Below are 26733 nucleotides of genomic sequence, written 5' to 3'. Positions count from 1 at the left end.
GTTTTCTTAAACAAACAAGTAAAAGGTGAATCCTTGACAGCTGGGTTTGGGGAGGTTGAGCTATTTTGTAAGGTCTGTTCCACGGAAGAAGGTTCAAGTTTATGGGAAATACACATACACGTTCTGCAGGCAGCTTGTTAGTTTATAAATCATCAAAGGTGTGGATTCGTGGCTTTATGTCCTCTAGAAACTGGCTGAAACTCTCATATAAACCCAGATGATGAGGAAAGATGCTGCTCTACTTCATGTCATGACCACTTTTTCTATTTCAGCCCCCAATGGCTACTGACCAACACCAGAGACACGCTCCCCACTGGCTCAGGCAACCAAACTGGGACCCCTCAGCGGACAAACATGGGTTTTGTGGGTGGCGGCTGAACCTGCACTTTGCCCCTAGACTCTGAACTTAGCACACAGGAACGCTCAATAAATCCTTCCTGAGTGCATATAGACTTAAGCTTTGGCTCTGAACTTGAACATGGCGTTTAGAAATACAAGGCAAGTTGGCAGGCACTGATCCCAAACATTGACTTAGTCCTAGGCGTCCCCAGGGACTTTGTCTAAACAAGGACACATGGTTTAACTGGACTTTTAAATAAACTGAAGCAACTGGTGGGTGTTTGGGTATCACATGGTGAAGCCCCCAAGGAAGATCAGCCAGCTGTAAAGGCACAAGGTGAGATATACAGGAAGGATGCCTGGCAAATCCTGGGCCAATCCCAAGCGTGTGTGAGAAACTGGGTATTTGGGGGTGGGGGAGAGAACAAACACAGCTTAGGAAAGGGGGTGAGGGATGGCACCTCAAGGGAGTTGCAGGTGGCCCATTGTTCATAGAGATGGATGGAGACGGAGATGAAATCCACCTCCACAGCAAGTGTTAAAAAACCACTTGGTAAGGCATTACCTAAGAAAACAATGGCACATCCACACAATGAGATGCAATGCATCCAATAAAGATTATTGGTAAACTGTATTTCATAACAGGAAAATATGTTCATTGTGCATTGATACTACAGAAACATTAATCAACATTTTAACAGAATGTTAACGGTCATTTTCTGTGGTCAGGAGACCGTGTCGTTTTTGTTGTTGCTCCTTCTGTTCATTTGACTGTCTGTAGGTTCTAATTTTTATACAATGACTATCACTTCTAAAATGACAAAAAGGTATTTTTAAATACTCTGGCTGTGCTGTGGCAAGGAACCAGACTTTTGATGAAAAAATTGAGAGGGAGAGAAATGAAACAGAAAGCAGAAGGAGCAAGGGAGAAAGAAGGACTGACGGAGGAAGGTGGGGAAGGATAGAGGGAGGGCAGGAAGGAGGGATGCAGGGAGGGATCCAGGGAGGGAGTGGGGCTGTCTAGTGTGGAAGGGTGGGGCTCCTAGGAGGAGAGTTTGGAAAAAGCCAGGCCTGAGCCCCTGGCTGCAGACTGGTTTCCTTATCCGATCATCCCCTCACCCTTTGTTCTTGCCTCAAGTCCTAGATCTCCAGTCCTGGATCGCCCCATGGATTTTTTCATTCAGGTCTATTTCCTCAAGTTTTGACTTCTCAGACTGTGCAGTGAACACATCTGGGCTGGGACACATGACATCCCAGAATAATCCCTGGCATCAACGTTACTTGGTGGCCCATCACAGTAAATGCTATTTCTGCATTAAATACGCATAGACCAGTGAGAGTGAAGAATGCGCCCTTCATGTGCATTTCTAAGATTAAACACAAGACTTTAAAGACTATCCGAGTTTGGCACCAGCAGCTTTAGGCTTAGCCCCGACCCACTCCACCCGGGATGGGAGGCCCCTTCATGGCAGGGATGCCTTGTGGAAAAGTTGAGTGAGTGTCTAGGGAAAGGCCACTCCTTTGCCTTGGTGGCAGCTGTGGATCTGAAAGAGGGGCACCGTCAACAGCGCTGGCATAGTACCAGCTGCCAGCTCTCCCCAGGGCGAACTGGAGAGCGGGGTCAGCAATCCCACAAGGTCTTTGTCTCCTCCTCCACCTCCTCTTTTTACAAATTGATGCTGAGTGATTAAGAAAGGAAACCCTGCATCAAAGGGGCACAGCTTGAGATCTGCCCATGTGGGTGATAAAATTTTGATTTTGCAGAGTTTCACTGAAGTAAAGCAGAGTTTCACCTTCTGCTCATAAGGACTCTGTGTTTAGGGGGCTGATTTGGCCGAGGTCAAGCTTCTCAAGACAAAGGCCACAGCGACTTCAGCGGTGTCGTGGAACCCCAGCAGGTTGCTGGCTGAGAATCTGAGCAGTCTGGGCCTCCAGTGGCAGTCTGTTCCCCCAGGGCCACATCCTCAGCATTGTTTTCAATGATTTGTTGTCATGAATCTGTTTGTTTGCTTGCTTGTTTGTTTGTTTAATTTATTTTTGAATTTAAATATTGAATTATAGTCTTTGGGTTGCCTCTGTATGTTTTAGTACTACGAGGCTTAACAAGTGCACCAAACAGCCACACTGTAGAGAAAGAAATGACCAAGTTGTGCTATGACAGCTAGTCTTAACTATGGAAGTAATTGTGTCCATTTTAATTAGATTTGGCACTGTGTTAGCATAACTGGGGGGCCATTCTGGGAACGTGGAATGCATTAAAATATTTTGCATTGACATTAAAAACGATTCACCTACAGATGGGTTTCTCAGACACACATTACCCTCGGAGTGCCAGGCAGACCTATCTAAGTTTCTTAGGTCATTCCCGTTCACAGTTGCTGACAGATCAGGAAAATCCAGGGAAGCCCAGGCCTCCTTCTGCCTATGCTCACAGAAAGTCATTCCACTAAACGAGGACATAGGGCGGCTTCCAGCCTCCCTCCCACCCCCCTACCCTGCCCCACGCCCTGAGGGGTTCTAGGGAAATGATGATTATTTCACACACTTTCCAATCCTGTGGGATGTGTCTAGTTTCTTCTTTTAAGTCTATAAGTAAATTGTTAGGAAATTGGGATCTCGAATTTAAGATTTTGAGGGAGTAATTGGTTCTGGTGTGTTTTTTTTTTCTTCCTTTTTTCCTGAATACAATTATCCTTTTGAGTTCCTTTATGATTTTGACAAAGGTTGGAAAATGGCTCTGGAATTCATGCCAAATGGAAGACACAGGATTAATCAGATTCGGTGTGCAGGAAATCACATTCCCGATTCTCATGATGAACACACAATTTTAAATTTAATGGTATCCAAGGCAGAATTTGTTGTGACAAATTTCTTTATTCTGTGGTGTATAAGCCAACAAAGCATGTGGACTGGAATCTGTAAATTAGTTTATTATGTAGACGACTTGGGGTCCCCTTTCTTCCTTTTGTCAGGTTACCTCTCAGAGAGTTCATGAATTACTAAATTATCTTCTTACTTAAATATTCCAATTAGTGAGTACTATAAAAGTCAGATAAGATTCATCTGTACTACATTTATTGTAAGAATAGTAATTTAGTTTCTCTAGTGAAATATTGTGCAATGGGCTCCATCCTCAATCAATTGGCTATATTTAGGTGACTGCCTGACCATTTTGGCAAAAATTTTACTTAATCAAATTAATTCCAACCCCAAAAGATTGCCATGGAACCATTCTACATTTTTTTTTTTCTTGGAGAATAAAATGGAAAAAATATGTTTAGATCTTCTGTACTAATTAAAAAGGAGGCCCACCTGGCAAAATGGTTAATTAAAGTGAGGGGTCCTGTTCAAATACTGTCACAGCACCAGACAAAGAATCTATTTAAGTTGCATTCTTATGAAAACTCTCATTATCTAAAAACCCCTTTTGGCTCCTCTAGTGTGACTTTATTCAGAGCTGTGTATTTAATGCAGCCAGTGGTTCATAAATAAATGACTCTGCATGTGGGAAATCACACAGTGTCCTTGAAGAATCTGGTTCTGTCCGGAGCCAAGCCCAATATTTTCTAGCTCTTGTACACACTCGGCTCTGGTTAGTTATCTACAGTAACCAAAATGCTCAGCCTCTGAACACATCGTCTGGGCTTCCTCCTGTTCATCTAATGCCCCACCTCATCAGTGGCAGACTGTATTTTCCAAAGATGGTCACAATCACATGCCCATCTCACATACACTTCTGCAATATGACCTTGACACTCTTCCTGTTGACAGAAGAACTCTATGTCCCTTCTCCTTGAATTCTGGTGGGCTGTGACTGCTCTAACAGAGGGTGTGGGGGAAATGACGCCTTGCGACTTTTGCAGCTGGGTCATAAAAGGCAATGCAGCTTCCAACTTGCTAGTGAGGACACTTGCACTTGAGCCCTGAGACATTGTCTTAGAAGTCTGACTACTCTGAGGCCACCCAGGCCACAGAAACAGCCCAGGTGTGAGGTTCCAGTCAGCTCTCCTTGTGGTTGAGTCATCCCAGCTCAGGTGAGTAGCAAGCCTCAGTTATGAGTAACAAGTCTTCAGAGGATCCAACCATTGAGTCACCCCTAAGCTTCTAGTCTTCCCAGCTGAGGCTCCAGACACTGTGGAGCAGAGACAAGCTGTTCCCACTGTGCCCTGTCCGAATTTCTGACCCACAGGATTTGTGAGCAAAATTAAACAGCTGCTTCATGTTGCTAAGTTTTGTTATGAAGCAATAGAACCTGGAACACCATTCACTATGATCCTTTCTTTATTTGTAAGAAAATTTTGCATCAGACCATCTAAAAGAATCTGGGAGAGGCCAAAGGGGAAGTAAGTTTTAAAAACCTAGCATCTGTCCTTTCCCTGGAAAAGCCAGATTTCATTATTTATCTGGAACTATGATTAACAAAACCACCCACCACTGATTGGTCACCTGTTTTGTTCCTTTAAGGCAGTGTTACTTTGTACATGATCCCTAATAATCCTAGAAATACAGAGAAGTTGAATAACTTGTTCAAAGTCCATGGGAACTAAGTGGAAGAGATGTGATTCCGATTTCTGGAAGGGAGAAGGGTGAGAGGCCAATAGCTTGTGCCATTTTGAGTCTGCTCCTCTTTAAGGAATTTTCCAACAGCTTCTACTTACACCTCATTGGCCAGAACCTGCCACATGGCCAACTCTGTTCTCAAGGAAATCTGGGTAATGTGTTTATTTTAAGTTGGTCAGATCATTAACCCTCAAAAATATTCAAGATAAGAAAATGGGAATGAAAGTAGGCAACTTCCATGGTTTGCCTCACTGACAAAAAAGCAAATAAGACACATCAGAAAGGAAACTCTCAGTTGACAACAAACACTAGTTTGGGACCATCTGTCAGAGAATCTCATCTGAGGAGCTCACCAACTGGCCACCACGCTGTGTCCTTTCTAGTTACCTTGAACCCAGGGGACATGGCACCCCACAGCTTCTGCTCCTGGATCAGCTTTCTTATGTAATTCAAGGAGGGCAGGAGAACAATGGGGTCTGGGCAGACATCCCAGACCCTAAGCAATTTACCTGCTACATTGCTGCGAAGGTGGTTATTTTAGTTATCTATTGATGCATCACAGGTTACCTCAAAACTTAGTGGCTTAATGTCCTTCAGTAGATGAAAGGATAAATAAACTGTGGTACATCCAGACAATGGAATATTATTCAGTGCTAAAAAGCAATGAGCTATCAAGCCATGAAAAGACATGGAGGAAATAAATGCATATTACTAAGTGAAAGGAGCCAATCTGAAAAGGCTACATACTGTTGGATTCCAGCTGTATGACATTCTGGAAAAGGCAAAACTATGGAGATAGTAAAAAGATCAGTGGTTGCCAGTGGTTGGGGAGAAGAGAGGGAGAGGTGAAAAGGCAGAACACAGAGGATTTTTAGAGCAGTGAAATTACTCTGTATGATACAATAATTGTGGATACATGTCATTATACATTTGTCCAAATCCATAGAATGTACAACACCAAAAGTGAACCCTAATGTAAACTGTGGACTTTGGGTGATAATGATTTATCAATGTAGGCTCATCAACTGTAACAAATGTACCACTCTGGTGGGGGATGTTGATAATGGGAGAGGCTATGCATGAATGGGGGCAGGGGATATACAGGAAATCTGTGAATCTAAAACTGCTCTAAAAAATAAAGTCTATTAAAAAAAACACTTAGTGGCTTAAAACAACAATAAAATTTTATTACCTCAGTTTTGGGGAGTCATAAATTGAGAATGGCTTACCTGGGGGAGTCTGGCTTAAGGTCTCCCACAAGTTTGTAGTCAAGATGTCAGCTGGGGCTGCATCATCTGAAAGCTTGACTGGGGCTGGAGGATCCACTTCCAAGGTGGCTCCTTAACACAACTGGCAAATTGCTAATGGTTGGTGCAGGAATCCTCAATTCCTTACCACATGAACCTTTCCAAAGGGCTGCCTGCATGACCTTACAACTTGGCAGCAAGTGATCCAGGGGGGTGCAAGTTGGAAGCTGTAATATCTTTCATGACCTAGCCTTGGGAGTCACACACCGTCATTTCCACAGTATCCTACTGGCTACACAGGTCAGCCCTATTCAGTGTGGGAGGGAACCATACAAGGGCATGAATACTAAGAGGCAAGAATCATTGGGGACTATTTTGGGGGCTGGCTACCACAGTGGCTTTCTGATGCAGGAACCAATACATTACACTAAAGACTCTCAATAAAGAATTTCACCCCCCTGTAAACAAAGTGTTATATTTGAAAGTAAAATGAAACTCAGGAATAGTACTTACAAAATCAGACTGGGCCATTTGTACCTCTAAGGGAATTGGAATGGCAGGCTTGGCAATATGCAGATAATGGTAAGACCCAGGAAGAATGCCTCCTAGAGGAAATGGCAAGTTTTCCACATTTTAATTTGGTTATTAATAAAGTGGATAACAGAGCTTATATCTGTACCATGGGACAAACAGAGATGCCTACCATGGTGTATGCTACTCAAACCATCCTCCTGAAGTACTGCTGTTAGCAAGGAACTCCCTGGGATTGATTTTATTTAATAAAATCAATGTGATTGTGCCATTATACCCCATAATATAGCCATCAATGCTCCAAGAAGATCATGTGTATCCTGTGATTTCCCATAACTCCTGGCACCCTAACCTACACCTGCCAAAGCCAGACCGAGACCTATAGAGGCCTTAAATGTTGCAATGGTGTTCCCATTCCCCATCATTCCTCCAATATGTAACCAAAATATTTTAAAAAGTGAATGTTATAAGGAAAATCAACAAAGTTCTTGTTCAATGCTTAGAAAACTATTATTACCAAATTCTTAATATTCTAGCTTGTCCCAGAAGTATGATCCTGATCTAGCTCTGGTCTCTGACACCCATCCCTTCTCTTCTTTTCCCATTGCCACCACCTTTCTTAAGGTTTCATCCAGAGTGAAAAGCAGAGGAGGACCTCGGAGGCCATTTAGTCAGGTAGAAAAAGACAAGGACTGGAATGTAGGGCTTTTGTCTCTTTAGTCTAATATTCTGTTTACTGGATTAGGGTCCATGGACACCCCAGGGCTCCATAGATGGCTTTAGGAAGCGAACATACAATTTTGTAAATATGTGCATTTTTCTGAAAGAAGGTCCACAACATTCAAAGACACTATTTTCAAAGGTATCTGTCACTACCCAAACATAAAGAAATCCTATGTTACTCATATGATGATCTCCTTAGGGGCCAATAAGGCTTAGGTGATGAAAGTGGACTATTTCACAGCTGCAAATGATTTAGCTTATCCATCCAGAGAGCAGGCCAAGGCCTGGTATGCTTGGAAGGGTCTCCCTATCTCTGAACTTATAGTGAGAATACAAGTTTGCTAAGATGTCAGGGCATCGCACCACTCACCGGTTGTGAGTGACCTCTGTCTGGGCAAGTTACTAATCATTCCATAGTCTCAGTTTCCTTATCTGTAATATGGGGACCACAGTTATGATGTGGTCCATAATAAATGCTCAAAATGCAAAGGACCATAATAATAATGCCTGGTCCACAATAAATGCTTAAAAATGAGAGAGAGCCATCCTCTGTCTCTGTGCAAACCCACTGAGGGACTGAGGAGTCTCCTCACTAAGCCTAAGAGAAATATGGAGGGCTGCCCTGAGCACTGATCCAGATCCAACTGGTGCTTCATCACAAGGAAGAAAGTGGCCTACCACACACCTTGGATCTTGGCTCCCTTGTACATGGGGATGAGTCGGTCGAGGTCAGCTGGCGGCTCAGTCACAGGCTCAAGGGTTGGATCAAAGAGATTGAGCATAGCTGCTGCCAGCTGGAAGCCAATTTCTTTGGAACTGAAGCAGCTGTGAGTCCACTCATTTGAGTAATATCTATTGGAGAATTTGGTGAGGGAGCCGGCAGCTCTGATGGCTATGTCGTTGGTGTGGAAGTTGGTATCAATCACAAGTCGGCCATCATAGACAAGACATGCATCATTGAATGCTTTAAATGTTTCGTAATCCACGTTCTTCTCAAAGAAGCTGAAAAACATCTAAAAAATGAACAATCACATGATTACTCAGTTATCACTCTTCATCTTACCTTCCCAAGACTGTGAATAGTCTCCAGAGCATTTTATTATTTGGGGCACACAAAAATAACTAAACCTACCAAAAGTTTGTCATAATAGTGTGTGTGTGTGTGTGTGTGTGTGCGCGCATGCGTGTGTGAGTGTGTGAGAGAGAGAGAGAGAGAGAGAGAGACTGATTGTTTGTCTTCGGTATGAAGAACAAATTAAGATCACTCAATGTCACTTCCTTTTTATCATTTGATCTAAACATCCAGTGCAGAGAATGCCAAGTGATGGAATATCTGCCACAGGAGTAAACTTCTTCCCTGTAGGGAGGTTTACACTTACATTCACAGAGACACCACTTGCTCCTCGTTCTCTTACATTTTGAATGGCTCTAACTCAGCTGCCTTCCATTTTCCTCTTCCTGTGTCTGACACTTAGATCTCTCTAGATTCCTTCTTGGGGTCACCTCATCCAGTCTTGAGTCTTCAGATTGCCCTGTTCCTGGCCTTTTAAACCCAGAAAGCCTGTCCCTGCAGGATGCCCCAGAGAGGATGAGAGCCCCATCAGCCTCGGTATCTACCAGGTCTGGGCTCCTGCCTTGTTGCTTCCTGCCCTGGTATGGCAGATGGTCATTCATTCATTTACAGGGTACCTACCATATGCCAGGCCCTGTGCTAGAGAGGGGCCACAAACCCCTCTGCATGCTACTTAGAAATGATCTGTAAGCCCCCTCCATTCTCTGCCCAAATTTCAATGCTTTCTCATGCTCATCTGGATATCTTCTTCCATATTGATGTTGAAAGTCATTAAAGCAGTCCAAGTTAGTAGTTTTTAAGTCTTCAGATGTCATTGAAGTAGCTAAGTTTAATCATTTTTATATTTATCCAAATATAGTTTTCCACCTTATTAAAAGCATGCTAAAAAATGAACATATGAGGGGCCGGCCCAGTGGCATAGTGGTTAAGTTCACATGTTCCGCTTTGGTGGGCTGGGGTTCGCAGGAGTGGATCCGGGGCACGGACCTATGCACTGCTTATCAAGCCATACTGTGGCAGGTGTCCCACATAAAATAGAGGAAGATGGGCACAGATGTCAGCTCAGGGCCAATATTCCTCAGCAAAAAGAGGAGGATTGGCAACAGAGGTTAGCTCAGGGCTAATCTTCCTCACACACACACACGAAATGAACATATGACATGGGTCCTCATTATACTGATGGACATCATGCCTCCTGCTTCCTTTACATGCCTGCTTTACCCACCACACTTGCCCCATTATGTAGAGAAATCAGCTGTTCTGGGCCAGAGGTACACCCCTTCCAAATCCCTTCCCCACACCCATGAATGGTGCATGAATGATGAATGATCCATGAATGATCCTCCAGTAGGCACTAGTCATATGTGACTATCTAATTTAATTAAAAATATACAAAATTAAAACTCTAGATCCTCAGTTGTAGTACCCTATTTCAAGTGCTCAAAAGCTATAGATGGCTAGTGGCTGCCATACTGGACAGCACAGATATAGACCATTTCCATCATTACAAAAGGTTCTATTGGACAGAGCTAGACTCTGATCCATCATCTCTGTGATGTCCTTTGTTCTCCCTCAGGGAGCCAACAACGCCTTTGCCCTTTTCCCTGTCTCTATTCACTCAGCTATTTAAATCTATCCCAGTTACTTCCATCCCAGGCAGCTTCTTCCTCCCCTGTCTCTATAAAATTCTTTTCATTACATCACTCTTACTCAGCGACCACAGGAGAATGTATTTCTCTGAGTCTGTCGCTGACTCTGAATCTTTCTGTCTCTCTACTCCTCTTTTTTCTCTCCTCCACTCCTTTCCCATCTATATAAAAATAGATTTCCCCACTCATATAAAAATATGGAAAGCCAGTTGATTTGAATTAAAGTTATACATGAAAAATAGTACCATCAACCTCTTGAGCCATTGAAAAATGCTCAGAAGTACCTTTCAGCATCCCCACAAAAGTTCTTCTACCTTCTAAGTTTTTTCCCTAATTAAACCTACTTTTTATTAAGTAGCATATTAAATATACTAGTTCTTGTTTTCCTGGGTTTTAAAGATTATTGGTATTGCAATAGTATTATTTTATACTGTTTTGGTGTAGGCAGTCACAATTTGGTTATATTTGGGATTTCATAGGAGTTTGTGGACTAGACTGAAAACCAAATAAGCAAATCTAATGCTGTTCATGCCAACGTGAGTTCTAAGTTACAGGCCTCTCAAATATAACTCATGTGCTCCTGTAATGATAACTGACTATTACATATTGGATAAAAATATTAAGTAGAAACATCTGGTCACATTGATGTTGTTCTGAATAAATATTTAAGACTACTTATATATACAATTCTGATAAGGAAGAACAAAACTCATTAGCAGACTGAGAATCAGTGATCTGATAAACCTCATTCATCATGCATTCAGACAAACACTTCTTGTGCAAAGGCCCCAAGAATATCTTGGTGAAAAGGATAAACATGGAGTTTACAATCTAACTGGAGTGATGGATGCCAATGAAATCATCACACAAACAAGCAGAGGATTTTAGACTGTCGTGAATGCAGTGTAGAAAAGGGGGAAACTGCCTCAAGAGCCAGTATAACTTGGGCCTAACCTGGCTGGAGGCTGGACCATCTGCTAGGAGCCCAGGAGGCCCTCCTACCAGGCATGATGTGTCAAGGTGTTGACGTGGAGCCAAAACACCAACCTGAGAGTTCTGCTTCTGGTATGGTGGTATAACTCCCCCAGACTAATCCTCTCACTGATATAACCACAAACTCTGGTCAAAATACAAAAACTGTTACCTGAGGATTCTGGCTTTTTTTTTTTAATTGTTTTTTTATTTATTTTTATTTTTGTTATTTTTTGTGAGGAAGATCAGCCCTGAGCTAACATCCACGCCAACCCTCCTCTTTTTGCTGAGGAAGACCAGCCCTGAGCTAACATCTATTGCCAATCCTCCTCCTTTTTTGTTTTTTTCCCCTTTTCTCCCCAAAGCCCCAGTAGATAGTTGTACGTCATAGTTGCACATCCCTCTAGTTGCTCTATGTGGGGCCCTGCCTCAGAATGGCTGGACAAGTGGTGCGTTGGTGTGTGCCCGGGATCCGAATTTGAGCCGCCAGTAGCGGAGCATGCACACTTAACCACTAAGCCACGGGGCCGGCCCCCTATTACCTGAGGATTCTGATGAGTATTTAAAAGCAGGTAGATTGTGCAGGGCAGTAAAAACTTGGAGCAATGACCAGCATAAGAGTAATTTTCCTTATTTTGGTGACTTTTAAAAAAGAGTGGACTGTAGTCACTTTACGTACTAATAGAAAAATAGGGATGATAACGGAAAGAGTCAGTGAACTTGAAGTTATAGCAATAGAAATTATCCAATTTGAAGAACAGAGAGGAAAAAAAGAGATTGAAACAAACTAACAGAGCTTTAAAGACCCATGAGACAACAGTAAAAAGTCTAACAGATATGTAATTGGAGTCCCAGAAGGAGAGGAGAGAAGAATGAGGCAAGAAATAATGGCCAAGAACTTGCTAAAATTTAGTGAAAGTCATAAATTTATAGATTCAAGAAGCTCAGTGAACATCAAACAAGATAAATTCAAGAAAAACTATGCTTTGAGATGTAGTAAACACAAAACCTCCACAGCATCAAACTGCTAAAAACCAAAGAAAAGGAGAAAATCCTGAAAGCATCCAGGGGAAAATGACACATTACACACAAGAACAACGGTTTGAATGACTGCAGACTTTTTAAATCAAAACTCTTGGATGTCAGAAGATGGTGGAAAACATCTTCAAAACGTTTAAAGGAAAAAAAACCTGTCAGATCATGATTCTATAACCAGTAGAAATATCCTTCAAGAACGAAGGCAAAATAAAGGTAATTTCAGACAGAGGAAAACCGGAGACTCTGTTACCAGCAGACCTGCAATTGTGTATGCTATAGGAAGCTGTTCAGGGTGAAGGGAAATTATATCAGAGGAAAACCTGGTTCTTCATAAATGAAAACAGATCAATAAAATTAGAAAATATCTAATTAGAAAATTAGAAAAGTCTATTTTTCTTCTTAAGTTCTTTAAAATATATACAACTGTTTAAAACAAAAATTATAATATTGTTTTTCCAATGTGTGTAGATATAATACACATGACAAGTGTAACAGAAAAGCATGTCCAGGGAGTGAGGAGAAGGGACCTGTACAGTTGCAAGGTTTTTATATTTTATGTGAAATGGTACAATATTACTCTAACTAGAATGTGAAAGATTACTGATGTATATTATAATCCATAGATCAACCACTAAAAAATAAAGTAAGATATAACTAAAAAGCTAATTTAAATAGAATACTAAAAAATACTCTAATTTAAAAAAAAGCAGGCAAGGGAGAAGAGAATAACAAACAACAGAAGAGACAAACAGTGAACAAATAAAATGGTAGACCTAAATCTAACCATATGAATAATTACACTAAATATTAATGGTCTAAATACTGCAATTAAAATGCAGAGATGGTCAGAAAGGATAAAAAACCATGGGGTAGGCAACTTTCTAAGCTGGTCCCCAAGATTCCCAAACCCCTCTTTGAATGTGGGCATGAACTGTGAATATGATGAGATGGTAACTTCCATGAATAGGTGATGTTATATGGCACAGCTGACTTTAAGATATGTTCTGTGGGCCCAACCTAATCAGGTGAGCCCTTACAAAGACACCAGACTTATCCTGAAGGAGCAGATTTAAAGTGTGAGGAGGATTTGAGGGAGATACTCTGGTACTGGCTTGAAGATGGAAGGGGCCATGTGGCAAGGAGTGTGGCTGGCCTCTAGGAACTGAGTGGACCTGTCTGAGCCTCAGTCCTCAGCTTCAAGGAACTAAATTCTACCACAAATCCAAGCTCCAGATAGAGCTCAGCCTGGCTGACACCTTGATTTTAGCCTTGAGAGTCCCTGAGCAGAGAAGCCAGCCACACCACGACTTCTGACTTACAGACCTATGAGCTAACAAATGGATGTTGTTTTAGGCTGCTAAGGTTGTGGTAATTTGTTATGCAGCAATAAAAATACAAATACAATCTACTTTATGATACCTATAAGAGACATTTTAGGTATAAAGACACATATAAGTAGAAAGTAAATGGATTAAAAAAATACACCATGCAAACAGTAAACATAAGAAGGATATCAGATAAAGTAGACTTTAATATAAGGAATTTTAGCAGAGATATAGAGGGAAACTTCATAATGATAGAAAGTACAACTCATGAGGCAGATATAACAACTATAAATGTTCAAGTTCTTAATAACAGAGCCTCAAAAAAGATAAAGCAAAAATTAACAGAATTAAAGGAAGAAATAGAAAATTCCACAATAACAGTAAGAGATTTTAATATCCCTCTCCTGGCGATTGATAGAACTAGAGAAAAACATCAGTAAAGACGTAGAAGAGTCAAACATCACTATCAGTCACACTGAACTCATTGTTGTTTATAGAACATGACACCACAACACAAACTACATATTCTCTATATGTTCACAGAGACAGTCCACATGCTTGGACATAAAACAAGTCTCAACAAATCTTAAAGGATTGAAATCATAAAGAATATGTCTCTAACCATAATGGTATTAAATTAGAAATCAACAAAAATATGATATCTAGGAACAACACACTTCTAGATAATCCAAGGGTCAATGAAGAAATCACAAAGGAGATTAGAAAATATTTTGAACTAAATAATAATGAAAATTCAACATATTAAAATTTGTGGGATGCAGCTAAAACACAGAAGAAAACTTATAGCTTTAAATGCTTATATAAACAACAACCTAAGGTTCTACCTTAAGGAACTAGAAAAATGAAGGGCCAAGTAAATCCAAAGCAAGCAGAAATAAGGAAATAATTGTTAAGAGCAGAAATCAATGAAAGAGAAAACTGACAGACAACAGAGAAGATTAACAAACTCAAAAGCTGGTACTTTGCAAGAAATCAATAAAATTGACAAGCATCTAGCTAGATAGAAAACTTCAGACAGTTCTGTCTCTGTGTCTCTTCTCTCTCTCTCATCAGTTCAAGAGAGAGAGATTGAACAATTCACCAACATCAGAAGTGACAGAGGGATTATTACAACAGATCTTAGACTTTAAATAGATAATATATCAGCATATAAACAACTCAATGCCAACAAATTTGACCAATTTAAATGAAATAGACAAATTTCTTGAAAAATGCAACTTACCAAAATTGACATTGATAAAGAAGAAGTAGAAAATCTGAATAGGCTTATATGTAGTCAAGAAATTGAATTTATCAAAAATCTTCCCACAAAATAAACTCCAGGCCCAGATGGTTTCACTGATTAATTCTATCAAACATTTGAGGAAGAAATAATACCAAGAAAATAGAGGAAGAAGGAACATGGCCTAAAATATTTTATAAGGCCAGCATAGCCCAAATACCAAAAACTTACAAGGACATTACAAAAACAGAAAATTATAGATCAATATCCCTCATAAATATAGTTGCAAAATAGTTTCAAAAGTTCTTAAAACATATTAGCAAATCAAATTCAACAATATAGAGAAGGATAATACACCGTGACTGACTAGGGGGTTTATTCTAGAAATGTAAGGTTGGCTGAACATTTTGAAAATCAATCAATGTAATTTACCATTATCAACAGAATTAAGGAGGGGCCGGCCTGGTAGCATAGTGGTTAAGTTTGCGCACTCCACTTTGGCGGCCCCAGGTTTGCCAGGTTCGGACCCTGGGCACGGACCAACACACCACTTGTCAAGCCATGCTGTGGCGGTGTCCCATGTAAAGTAGAGGAAGATGGGCATGGATGTTAGCCCAGGGCCAATCTTCCTCAGCAAAAAGAAGAGGATTGGCAACAGATGTTAGCTCAGGGCTAATCTTCCTCACACACACACACAAAAAAAATAGAATTAAGGAGAAAAGACTATGATTTTTTTAATAGATATGAAAAATTCATTTGACAAAATTCAACAGCTATTCATGATAATTCTTCTGAACAAAGGAATAAAAGGTTACTCCCTCAGTCAGACAAAAGGCACCAAAGAAAACCCCACAGCTAACCTCATATTTAGTGGTGAAAGCCTGAAAGTTTTCTTTTGAGATATGGAAAAAGACAAGAAGGTCCACTTTCCCCACTTTTATTCAACATTATGCTGGAGGCCCCAGCCAATAGAATGAACAAGTAAAAGAAATAAAAGGCCTAAATATTGGAAGAAGAAGTAAAACTGTCCCTATTTGCAGATGGTATGTTTATATATCTAGAAAGCAACTACTAGAACTAATAAGTGAATTTAGCAATGTCTCGGGTTACAATGTTTATGTACAAAATCAGGTGCATTTTATATACTAGCGGTAACCAGTTGGAAAACAAAATTTTAAAAACTCATTTACAATAGCTCAGATGCTGCATAAAGGGAGATCTAACAATAGCCAATAAGCACATAAAAAGATGCCCAATATCATTAATCATCAGGTTAATTTTAATTTGCAGCAAATTAAAAACACAATGATACATCAGGTCATACCCACTAGAATGGGTAAAATTAGAAAGACTGACAATACCAAGTGCTGACAAGAATATGGAGCAACTGAAACTCGCATACGTTGCTGGTAGAAGTGTGAGACGATACAGCTACTTTGGAAAACAGTATGGCAGCTTCTTAAAAGGGTAAACATCCACCTACCATATGAGCTAGCCATTCTTTGGGTATACAGCTAAGACAAATGAAAATATACCTATACAAAAACGTGTACAAGAATGTGCACCAGAAGTGAATGAATAAACAAAATGTGGTATACCCATACAATGGAATACTACTCAGCAATAAAAAGGAATGAACTATTGATACGTGGAATAATATGGATGAATCTTAATATTAATATGCTGAGTGAAAGAAGCCAAATATAAAATAGTAAATAATGTATAATTCCAGTTATAAAAATTCTAGTTTTAGCAGATGTATTTATTTGTGACACCATCTGTTTTAGTTTCCTAGGCCTGCTGTAACAAAGTACTGCAAACTGGGTGGCTTAAAAACAACAGAAATTCATTTTCTCACAGTTCTGGAGATTAGATGTCTGAAATCAAGGTGTTTTCATGACCATGCTCCCTCCTAAGGCTCTAGGGAAGACTCCTTCCTCGTCTCTTCTTAGCTTCTGGTGGTTACCAGCACTCCTTGCTGTTCCCTGACTTGCAGCTGCATCACTCCAAGCTCTGCCTCCATCATCACACGGCCTTCTTCTTCGTCTTCTCTGAGTCATCAAATCTTTCTCTCCATGGAAGGGTACTAGTAATTAGATGTAGGGCCCACCCCAATCCAGCATAACCTTCTCTTTACTTGATTACATCTGCAAAGATCCTATTTCCAGGGGCCGGCCCAGTGGCGCAGCAGTTAAGTGCGCGCACTCCGCTGCGGCGGCCCGGGGTTCGCAGGTTCGGATCCCGGGCGTGCACCGACGCACTGCTTGTCAAGCCATGCTGTGGTGGCGTCCCATATAAAGTGGAGGAAGATGGGCATGGATGTTAGCCCAGGGCCAGTCTTCCTCAGCAAAATAGAGGAGGATTGGCAGATGTTAGCTCAGGGCCAATCTTCCTCACAAAAAAAATTAAAAGATCCCATTTCCAATAACGTCACATTAGCAGGCTGGAGATTAGGACAATATGTTTCTGGAGGGACATAATTCAACCCACAATACCACGAACAGAGTTAAGATAATGAATATATTCATCCCCAGCAAAAGCTTCCTAATGCCCTCCAGAGATGCTACCCAAAGCTGACAGTAGGAGGGATAAATACCCTGACTTCTCCCTTCTTCTTATTTCTAATCTCCTGCCAGTACCTACAGTTGGCTGAACACAGATGAAAGTCAGAGAGCAACTGGGCCTGGGAAATGTCGCCTGCAGAGGCCATTCCTTGTGGTACAGAGCAGACAGGAGAAGCAGGAGACTGAACCTGACAGCAGACAGGCCAAGTCTGACTCGCACTGCTTTAGGATGAAGTTCTAGCAGGAAGGTGTGTTGGATCAAGGCAGTTGAAAATATTCACAAGATGTCCTTGCCATGATTCCAAATCTGATCTAAACAGGGAAGTGAAGGCCAGAGGGGGGCTGTGAGAGAACCTGTATTCAATTGGGTATTTGGGGAGGTTTTCTTACATCTCTGCTTCCTAAACAGAGTGTGTGTTCGCCTCGAGGTTCCCCAAGATAAACTTGGCACATCTTCCAGGATCATCATTTTGGGGGAAAATTTGAGTGAAAACATTTTGATTTTTCCTATCTTAAATAGGTATTGTGACATACATGTGTAGATGATATCACTTTTATACTAAAATAAAATGAACTTTTTCTGTCTTTTTCACTGGTTTATCTCTCACACTTAGGACAAAGCCTGAGATCTAGTAGGTGTTCAAAAAATATTCGTGGAATGAAAGAATAAACGAATGTACCAAAGAGCAGAATGCAAAATTTCCATGGATTATCGGGATAAAATGAGAAATTCCAGAGAACCCTCTTTTGTGGTGGTGATCGGCTTTGACCTCCTGTCTAGACCCAAGGGGGATGAGGGTCACCATCATCTACACTTAGGAGCACTTGGGTGAGAAGCCTTGACTTAGGCTGACCAACCCCTACTCCTAGCAAGGGATTGCTCTGACCTCCACTGACCTCCCCCAACCAGTCTGCCCACTAGATGTTGCTGGCATTCTTTATTACAACCACTCACATAAACCTTTGAGCTACACGGTCCCAATACTCACACTAACCTCAGCCTCCCCTTTGTGAGGGGTCTCCTGCTTCTCCATTAGGCTGACTGGCCTCATCCCTCTCTCCCTCTCGCTGGCTTCTGCAAATCCCCTGAACTGGTAACTCTGAGGATACAGGTTGTAAGACAAGTTGTTACACACTCCAAAAGAGAAGTTCTCTCTCTCTCTCTCTCTCTCTCTAGACAGATAGATAGATAGATAGATAGATAGATAGATAGATAGATAGATAGATAGATGATAGATAGATACATAGTGTGTATATATATTATATACATATATATATTCTAAGTCTCTATTTCATGTGGAAAGACCCACTATTGCTGTTTCCAGAATCTTAGGAGGTTAACAGCAGCATAGACTCTGGGGTCCTGTTGACCTGGGCTGGGATTCCGGCACAATGCTGACTTGGAGTCACAGCACTTTCATCTGTACAATGAGGATGCTTCCCTTTACAGAGCTGCTGTGAGGATCTGACAGAATGCATTGCAAGCAGGCAGCACTGCCTGGGACATGACAAGCTCTCAGTCAATGTTAGCACTTTTCACATCTTCACCTTCCATGAAGAGCTGGGGTCTAATTCTCTTCCCCTTGAATGTGGGCCGGCCTTAGTTACTTGCCTCTAGTGTACAGAATGCAGTGGAAGAGATGCTGCTTGACTTCTGAGGCTTGGTCATGAAAGGTGATAAAGCATCTCTCTCTCTCCCTCTCTCTCTCCCTCTCTCTCTCCCTCTCTCTCTCCCTCTCTCTCTCTCTCTCTCCCCTCCTCTCTCCCTCTCCCTCTCTTCTACTTGCTCTTAGAACCAAGCCACCATGCTGAGAGGAAGCTCAGTCCCATGAATGGGCCAATTATAAGCATTCTGGCCAAAATATCAATTGAAGTTGATCTAGCATCAACAGCCAGACATGTGGGTGAACAAGCCTTCTAGATGATTCCAGTCCCACCCTCAGTCTGACTTCAACCACATGAGAGACCTTGAGTAAGAACTGCCCAGCTGAACCCAGTCAAACCCCAGGACCAGAAGAGATAATAATAAATTATTGTTATTGTTTTATGCTACTAAGTTTGGGGTGGCTTGTGTTACTGCACAAAGGGCGCAATCTGTTCACTGCGAGACAAAAGCCAATCATCAAGAGGCAAGATGGTGGAAAAGAAAGGGCAGTTTATTACAGCTTGCTAGCAAGGGGGAAGGTGGCCGACTAATGTCTGAAAGAGCCATGTTAAGGGGGCACAAAATCTTACAGCAGTTATATAGCCTCGTGGATTATAGGGGAGAGGGTTAGGAATGTTGACCCTCAGGTGTTACAGACAGGGAGTTGTGACACCAGATCTTTTAGTTTTCATTGATGATGGCTATCAGCAGAGACTCTCTCTTCAGGGGTCATCACATTCCTAAGGAACTCAAAAGAACAAAGTTATCATCTTATCACAGCTGGGAGGTACACACACAAGCAGGGGTTGTAAAATCTACAGAGCAGTTAGATCTCCTGGAGGGTGCATATCCAGCTGGCTTAGTTTGTCAGAGGTCATTCAAAGTTACAATAGGGTTTCTTTTCTCCAATATGGCTTCCCTTATGTCAACCTTGTCTTGAGCTGGTATCACTTGTTCCTCAGCAATAGATAATCTGAAGAGTTCAAAAACAAAACCCAAAACCTGTGACTATAAATTCACCACCCACCATCTTTCAGACCCCAAGTCCCTGGAAGGTGATGGGCTCTCCCCCTGGAAGGGACCTACTTACGGCACATGGAAGTTTGAAAGGCTTGGTGGGCGTGGTGAAGCAGGCGCTCTGAATGGGGTCTGGGTGCTGGCCATCGTTCCACTGAGCCAGGAGTGCGTCCTGATAAATGGTAACCCCTGCTGCTCTGAGCGCGTCCTCCACTGCGCCTTCCACCGAGTAGTTGTTGATGCAGGTGATGTTGGAGGTGGGCGGGGGCTGCACCAGGTGGATGCAGGAGCCCTTCACACCAAGGTTTAAGAGAGTCTCCACTGTGGTGTAAGTGTCAATTGTATTCCCATAGACAATGACATTCCCTAGAAAAGAGGGAAAATGCTAAGATATACAGTTAAAAAAACCAACAAACTTATTAGTCAAATGCTAATAATGCCGAATTGCTCCCTATAATCCTCTTCTTTTTCCAACTGCGGGAAGCCAGTGGTGTTACCTAGCAACGGCAACCAAGATAATTTAGTAAAGAATTGGCACAAAACATCCCACAAAGTAGTCAAGTACTTTTAACACAGAGGTAGGACATTCATTTATGTTCCTATAATTTGAAAGTTGAAATTATGCTAAATGAAACCATCTAGAATAAAACCTTTTATCTTGTTTTTATTCTCTATTTGCTATACTTATTAAGGAAAAAAAATTACTAAACTAAAGTTTGCAATATATACAACTTCTTCCTAAGTGATGAAAAGGACAATGCTAAAAAAATATTCATGTACATGATGGTACAGATAGTTCAATATTTAAATGTTGAACTCAGTTGATTTCAAGGAAATTTTTCCTTTTTTGAGAACTAAAGACTAGAATATTCTGCTTTTCACTGGATAATTTATAAAGGTTCAAATTCTGATTTTTAGAATTTAATGTGTCAAGACCCAGCAAAAGAGAATGAAGGGTGTTCTTTTGGTAAGCAAAAACAAAATCACAAAATGTTCTTGAAAGATTTCCCCTGTGTAAGAGCATTTTGATGGTAACTGTCTATACTATTTATTTATAGTTCTTAAAAATACTACAGAAGTAATTATATATGCTATTCTACTAATTTCATCAGTTTTAAGATCAATGACACTATTAAATGGGTAAAATGTATTATATGCGATTTATATGCTATTTTTGATATTGAATTGGCATTTTTACCATTTCACAAAGACAGAAACTGCTGTAGACTTACATTTCAGGCAAACTGTAACAATTTTACCACAAAAATTGATACATTCATTGAATCTATCTTTTTTCTCCTGTTTATGAGACGGTATGAAAAGGAATTTCATGAAGCAAAATAAATGGCAAATGTATTTATTCAATTTGGTCGAATAAATTATGCAAAAATCTATTTCAATCCAAAATTGAAAGGAGATGTAAGGGCTTGTTTTATTTGCTTAGAAAAAAATAAACTAAAATAATTTTCAGATGGTTTCTGTGAGGGTAACAGCATCTAGAAAGTTCTTCCATTCTTCCTGTTGCTCAAATATGGAATGCCAGTTAGGGCACTGAAGCCTGGGGGTGGGGTCCTTCCTTCCTGCCCTTGCTAGGATGCTCCAATTTTGTGGCTATGATTCTCTCCCTATTCAGATGCTCTAATGCAACATTCCTTGGTGAGCTGCATTTTCCTTGGCTGAAAGAACCAACATTTTGCTTAAATTATTGAGGCTCCCACCTGCTGCGAAACATGAATCCTGGCTGTCTGGCACAACAAAGAGCCAGCCTGCCAGGAAAGCCAAAGCTTGAACCTAAAACTGTCAAAGGTTTGAGGTCTTCTGCCCTTTTAAAATATGCATGCCAAAACAATATTTATTTTCAGTGAAACAAATTTAAGTATTTAGGCCCCATGCAACTCAGAGTTTAATGTTTTTGCAGTCTCCTTCATGTTAGCTTTTAGTAACTATACTGTGAGAAGGGCTTTTTCATCACAGGCTCATGAAAACCTAGGCAATGTAATGCTGCTGGGGTTTGGAAAGCTGTACTATCCAGCAAGGGTTGCCCACGGATTATTGGCAGGTATGAGAGGATGATGCATTCAATTCAAAAGGTAATACACTTTATAAAACCTATACTATTAAAATTAGATGTTTATTTATAGATATTCTAATGTCTAAATAGTTTTGTCTACCTTTAAGTTTAATTTGAAACATCCCCCCCATATGAGGCTTTGGTTATCATAACAGTCAGCTATTGTCATGATAATGCTGCATAACAAACTATCCCAAAACTCAATGTCAAACAACAATAAGCCTGTTGTAGGTCTGCTCACACATCTGTGGGCTGGCTGACGTCAGCCAATCTGGCTCCAAGCTGTGGTTGGGGTCAGGTCTGTACCATGTGTCTTTCATCCTCTTTGGACCAACAGATACCAAAGGCCTATTCTGTTTATGGAGAAATGCAGGAGCACAGGAGGGCAAGCACAACTGCTCAAGCACTTTTCAAGGCTTTCCTTGCATTACATCCACTAACGTTCCATTGACCAAAGCAAGCCACGTGGCCACGCTCATGGTAAAGGGAGTGGGAAACAAACTCTGCCCACAGTGGGAAGGGGAGGGTGTGGATATTTGCTCAACAATAGTCCAGACCATCCCAGTTGTATTGGGCATATATGAAATAAATGCCTATGTGATTTCATGTACAATTTTTCATTTCAATATGTTTTATATGATTATTTAGTTATATTTCTCTCATTACCTATAAAATATAGTAGAGTCTCATTATAATTTGTTAAATATAACAAGTTGTCAGTTCAATCTCTTGCCTTTTAAATGTCCCCATCCTGTGGGAGATTATTCCCACAGGAATAATAATAATAATAATAATAATAATAATAATAATAATAATAATATAATATAATATAATAAGAAGAAGAACTCGTGTGAGTTCTTTCTCCATCATTTCTCACTTTTATTTTGTAAAGAATTTTTAGATTCAATTCACGTTTATCTCGTGATTCCCATGTACCAGGCAGAAAGCTAGGCACTTTTATACACAATTTCTCATTATTATTATTATCAATAATAATAATAACATTTAGAGCTGTTAACAATAACATTGGCTTCACTCAGTTGCCCATAAATAATTTTTTCATAAGCTAACAGCAAAAATATAAGCATGGAGATAATTCATAGAATAATCAAGGTCTTGTATTTTTGGGAGTCCCCCAGAAAAAACTAGTAGACAAAGATTTTAATTACTCATTTGTTCATTTTGTGACTAATCAACCTAGGCATAAAAATATGATTACTTCTATTTATCGGAGTAATTTTACTAGTGTGGATGGGGTGGAACTCGTGCTTTTGAAGCCCCCATGTCAAGGCCTCCCCACAGCCTGTGGTTGTGCCTGGGCCCCTGCAGATGGTCCTGCCTCCAGCCAGGTGAGGTGCCAGTAGGCCCGTGGCAGTCTCTACTTTTCCTTTCCTGCACTCACCACAGTCTACATGCCTAGGCTTACCGATGAGATGACTTCAAGTTTGCCCTGCCAACCATGTTATCCCTGGAGCCTTGCACAGTACATGGCCTACAATGGATGTGACAAAACGTTTCCTGACTAGATGCATGGATGATTGTTTGAGGTTTATCAGATTGCTGATCCTAAGGTAACTGGGCATTACTTTTGTGCCCTCTAAATATTTATTACAGAACAACCTCACTGTGGCAAGATTTTCTACAACATATTTCTCCTTGGTATTCACTATTAAGTTGGCACTAGAAGAAATATCCAACCACAGTATAGGTCATATACCTGAGATTTGTACGATAGAAACATGTTCCCCCTAACAATGCTAGGTGTGGTTATTAGGTTTCCAGTCTAGCTCACAAAATCCTACATAATCCTAAATGTAACCAAAATTTGCATGCGCCTACAACACAGCAGCGTAAAATAGTAGTCCCGCCATACTGGTTGGCGCTTAAACCCAGGGAAATGAGAATATTTCATATGGAGGTTAGTCACTGTATAACTATCGTGTTGTGACAGTCGGGTCAATTTTTGGTTGAATCAAGGAGGGAAGATGGGGAAAGAAGGAACTGCAGAACAAAAGAAAGAGGGAAGAGAGATGAAAGAGCAGAGAGAGCCTCAGAAAAATAGATTTTCTTCAATTGCTGGGTAAGAATTAGAAGGAAGAAAGAGTTTAAAAGTAGGTGAAAGAAAGTGGTGTCCAGGTGCCAGGACTGGGTGGCTGCACTGAGCTGTGAACAACAGTGAGAAGGCTTTGCCCGAGGGAGGGAGGGAGATGTTGGGCCTGACAGTTGTGCCCCTGCCAGAGTGTAGGAGATGCAGTGGAGGGGGTGTCTGTGGTGCTGAACACCCAATGGCTGCACAGAGGGGGTGAGGCAGCCTCAGGTTATGTGGGACCCATGACATATACTCATTTACAGCATGCGTTTAATGTCAGACAACTTCAGTTAGTTCAAGATTAATTTAGTCAATGTATTTCAACCATTTAGGTGTTTTATAACTCACGGAGTCTTTGCAGATATTTAGAAGGAGATGACAGATTGCAAGGGCTTCTTTCACATAATTGAGATAACATATATATTCTTTTGAAGTCTCTATGCATATATGGAAGAAATAGAGTGAGAAAGCTGAGGACCCCTGCATGTCAGTTTTATGCTAAAAGATCCGGTCACTGTCTTCTTTGCAGCTCAGTTTATTGAATAGATAAGAACTGACTAGTTTTCGCACTTGATCTGATAGGTGACAGAGGTAAAATGGTGGGCTGCCCTACATTCAAATGGGGAATGATAACTGATGATTAGAACAGTCTGGGCGAATTTTCAATAAAGGATAATGGAATATAACTATAGCCGTTTTCATGGAAGGCCAATCTTTGTTGCTCCTTTTAGGGAATAAATTATGCATTAGTAAGATTACAGATCTGAAACACAAAGCAGAGTGCAAGGAGGGCACCATTAAAACAATGACTGTGTGCAAGCTCCTGAAATTCAAGTTGGCAAGAAGGAGCACTCAGAGATTCTCTCCCTGCTGACCTTTGAGATGAAATGTGCAACGGTGCTTCCAAGAGGAAAGAGGGGCTTTGGTGTCGACAGCCCAGCTTGGAAGAAAGAGAGGGAAAGTGATGACTCAGATAGCTACCTCGGCGAGCTGTCAATTCTCCCCTTCTGACTGAAAAAGCACCACGACTTACATTTAAAATGTTGGCATAAATGTAAAGGTTATCTTTTTGCTTTTGTGTGTGTGTGTGAGGAAGATCAGCCCCGAGCTAACATCTGATGCCAATCCTCCTCTTTTTTGCTGAGGAAGATTGGCCCTGGGCTAACATCCGCGTCCATCTTCCTCTACTTCGTATGGGACACCGCCACAGCATGGCTTGACGAGCGGTGCGTCTGTGCGCGCCCGGGGTCCGAGCCTGTGAACCCCGTGCCTCGGGGGAGCTCACGCGCTTAACTGCTGCACACTGGGCCAGCCCGGATCTTTTTGCTTTTTGATGCAAACTCTTTGAAGGTGTAAATGAATACACCAGCAACTTTGATTGTGACTACCACAATAAGGTAATCACACTTTAAAATTTCAACTGTCATAACAGACCCAGATTTAGGAGGTTCTTCAGTTTAGCTTAATCAGGGGGAAAAAGATGCCAGTTTCATTATCCTGGTTCCTGGAGGAGGTAAATAATTGTTTCCAGAAGCTAGACAACTTACTAACATTTAAAGGTAATATGTCTTTATAGAAACGAAACGCTAAGTTGATCTTTCTATTAAGTTCAAAAAATTAAATATGGTGTTAATATGTTTAGACATAGATTTGCCCTAAAAGTAACAGAACAACTTTTTTAACAAATCATTTTTTAGTGGATGCTAAAAAGGCATTTTATTGTTTTGAACTGAGTGCTTTAATTTTAACCGGCTAGAAAGTATGCTTTGCTGCTATTTCATTACCATGCTCAACACTCTAAAGATGAAGGATTTTCCAGGAAGAAAACTACCACTTGAAAACAAGAAAACGGAAGGATTTCCTGATCTGGTAGCCTAGCCATGAAATCACATCTCAAGAGTATAAGAAACAAATTCAGGGCCGGCCCTGTGGCTTAGCGGTTGGGTGCTCGCGCTCCGCTGCTGGTGACCTGGGTTCGGATCCTGGGCGCGCACCTGCGCACCGCTTTTCCCACCATGCTGAGGCCGCGTCCCACGTGCAGCAACTGGAAGGATGTGCAGCTGTGACATACAACTATCTACTGGGGCTTTGGGGGAAAAAATAAATAAATAAATAAATAAATAAAATTATTAAAAAAAAGACATTTACTCTTTAAAAAAAAAAAGAAAGAAACAAATTCAGGATTTATGCCCAAGGATATTAATATGAATTTTTCTTCATAGCTAATATATTTTTAAGACCAGAGAAAACAATAATTATAAACTACATTTTATAATTTGTATCTTTTTAATTATTTCTATGATATGTACATATTCCATTGTATTTTAATGAAGAATTATATTTCCTTTTTCCACTTCAAAAGAGGCATAGAGTGATTATGTATGACCTCATTCATCCTCAGAACAGGCCCGTGAGATAAGGTTTATTATGTTCTCCAAAAAACTGAGGACAGAGAGGTTAAGTAACAAGCTCCAGGCCACACAGCAAGTGGACGGTTCAGCAGGACTAAGATCTGCCAAGTCTGATTGCAGAACCAGTGCTCACACTACACTATAATTGCAGCAAAATATATAACACACTCCCACACAAAATACTCAACTTGGCATTTTATGAAATAATTTTAGATAGATATCATAGAATATTAATAA

General features: G+C 40.8%; 1 protein-coding gene across 1 annotated transcript in view; it reads right to left on the bottom strand.

Moving 5' to 3' along the window:
* The window catches only part of CFAP61 (cilia and flagella associated protein 61), a 292142-nt gene that overhangs the window by 56335 nt on the left and 209074 nt on the right, over positions 1 to 26733 (bottom strand). The window contains exons 21-23 of the mRNA XM_004433707.3: positions 19999 to 20291; positions 8086 to 8413; positions 6660 to 6751 (exon numbers count right to left, since the gene is read on the bottom strand). Of these exons, the coding sequence (XP_004433764.1) occupies positions 6660 to 6751; positions 8086 to 8413; positions 19999 to 20291 (713 nt within the window). The remainder of the gene's footprint in view (positions 1 to 6659; positions 6752 to 8085; positions 8414 to 19998; positions 20292 to 26733) is intronic.

Source organism: Ceratotherium simum, chromosome 21, assembly GCF_057802395.1.
Source record: "Ceratotherium simum simum isolate JZ-2026a chromosome 21, ASM5780239v1, whole genome shotgun sequence".
Taxonomy (NCBI): domain Eukaryota; kingdom Metazoa; phylum Chordata; class Mammalia; order Perissodactyla; family Rhinocerotidae; genus Ceratotherium; species Ceratotherium simum.
This window is presented reverse-complemented; position numbering and strand designations above follow the sequence as displayed.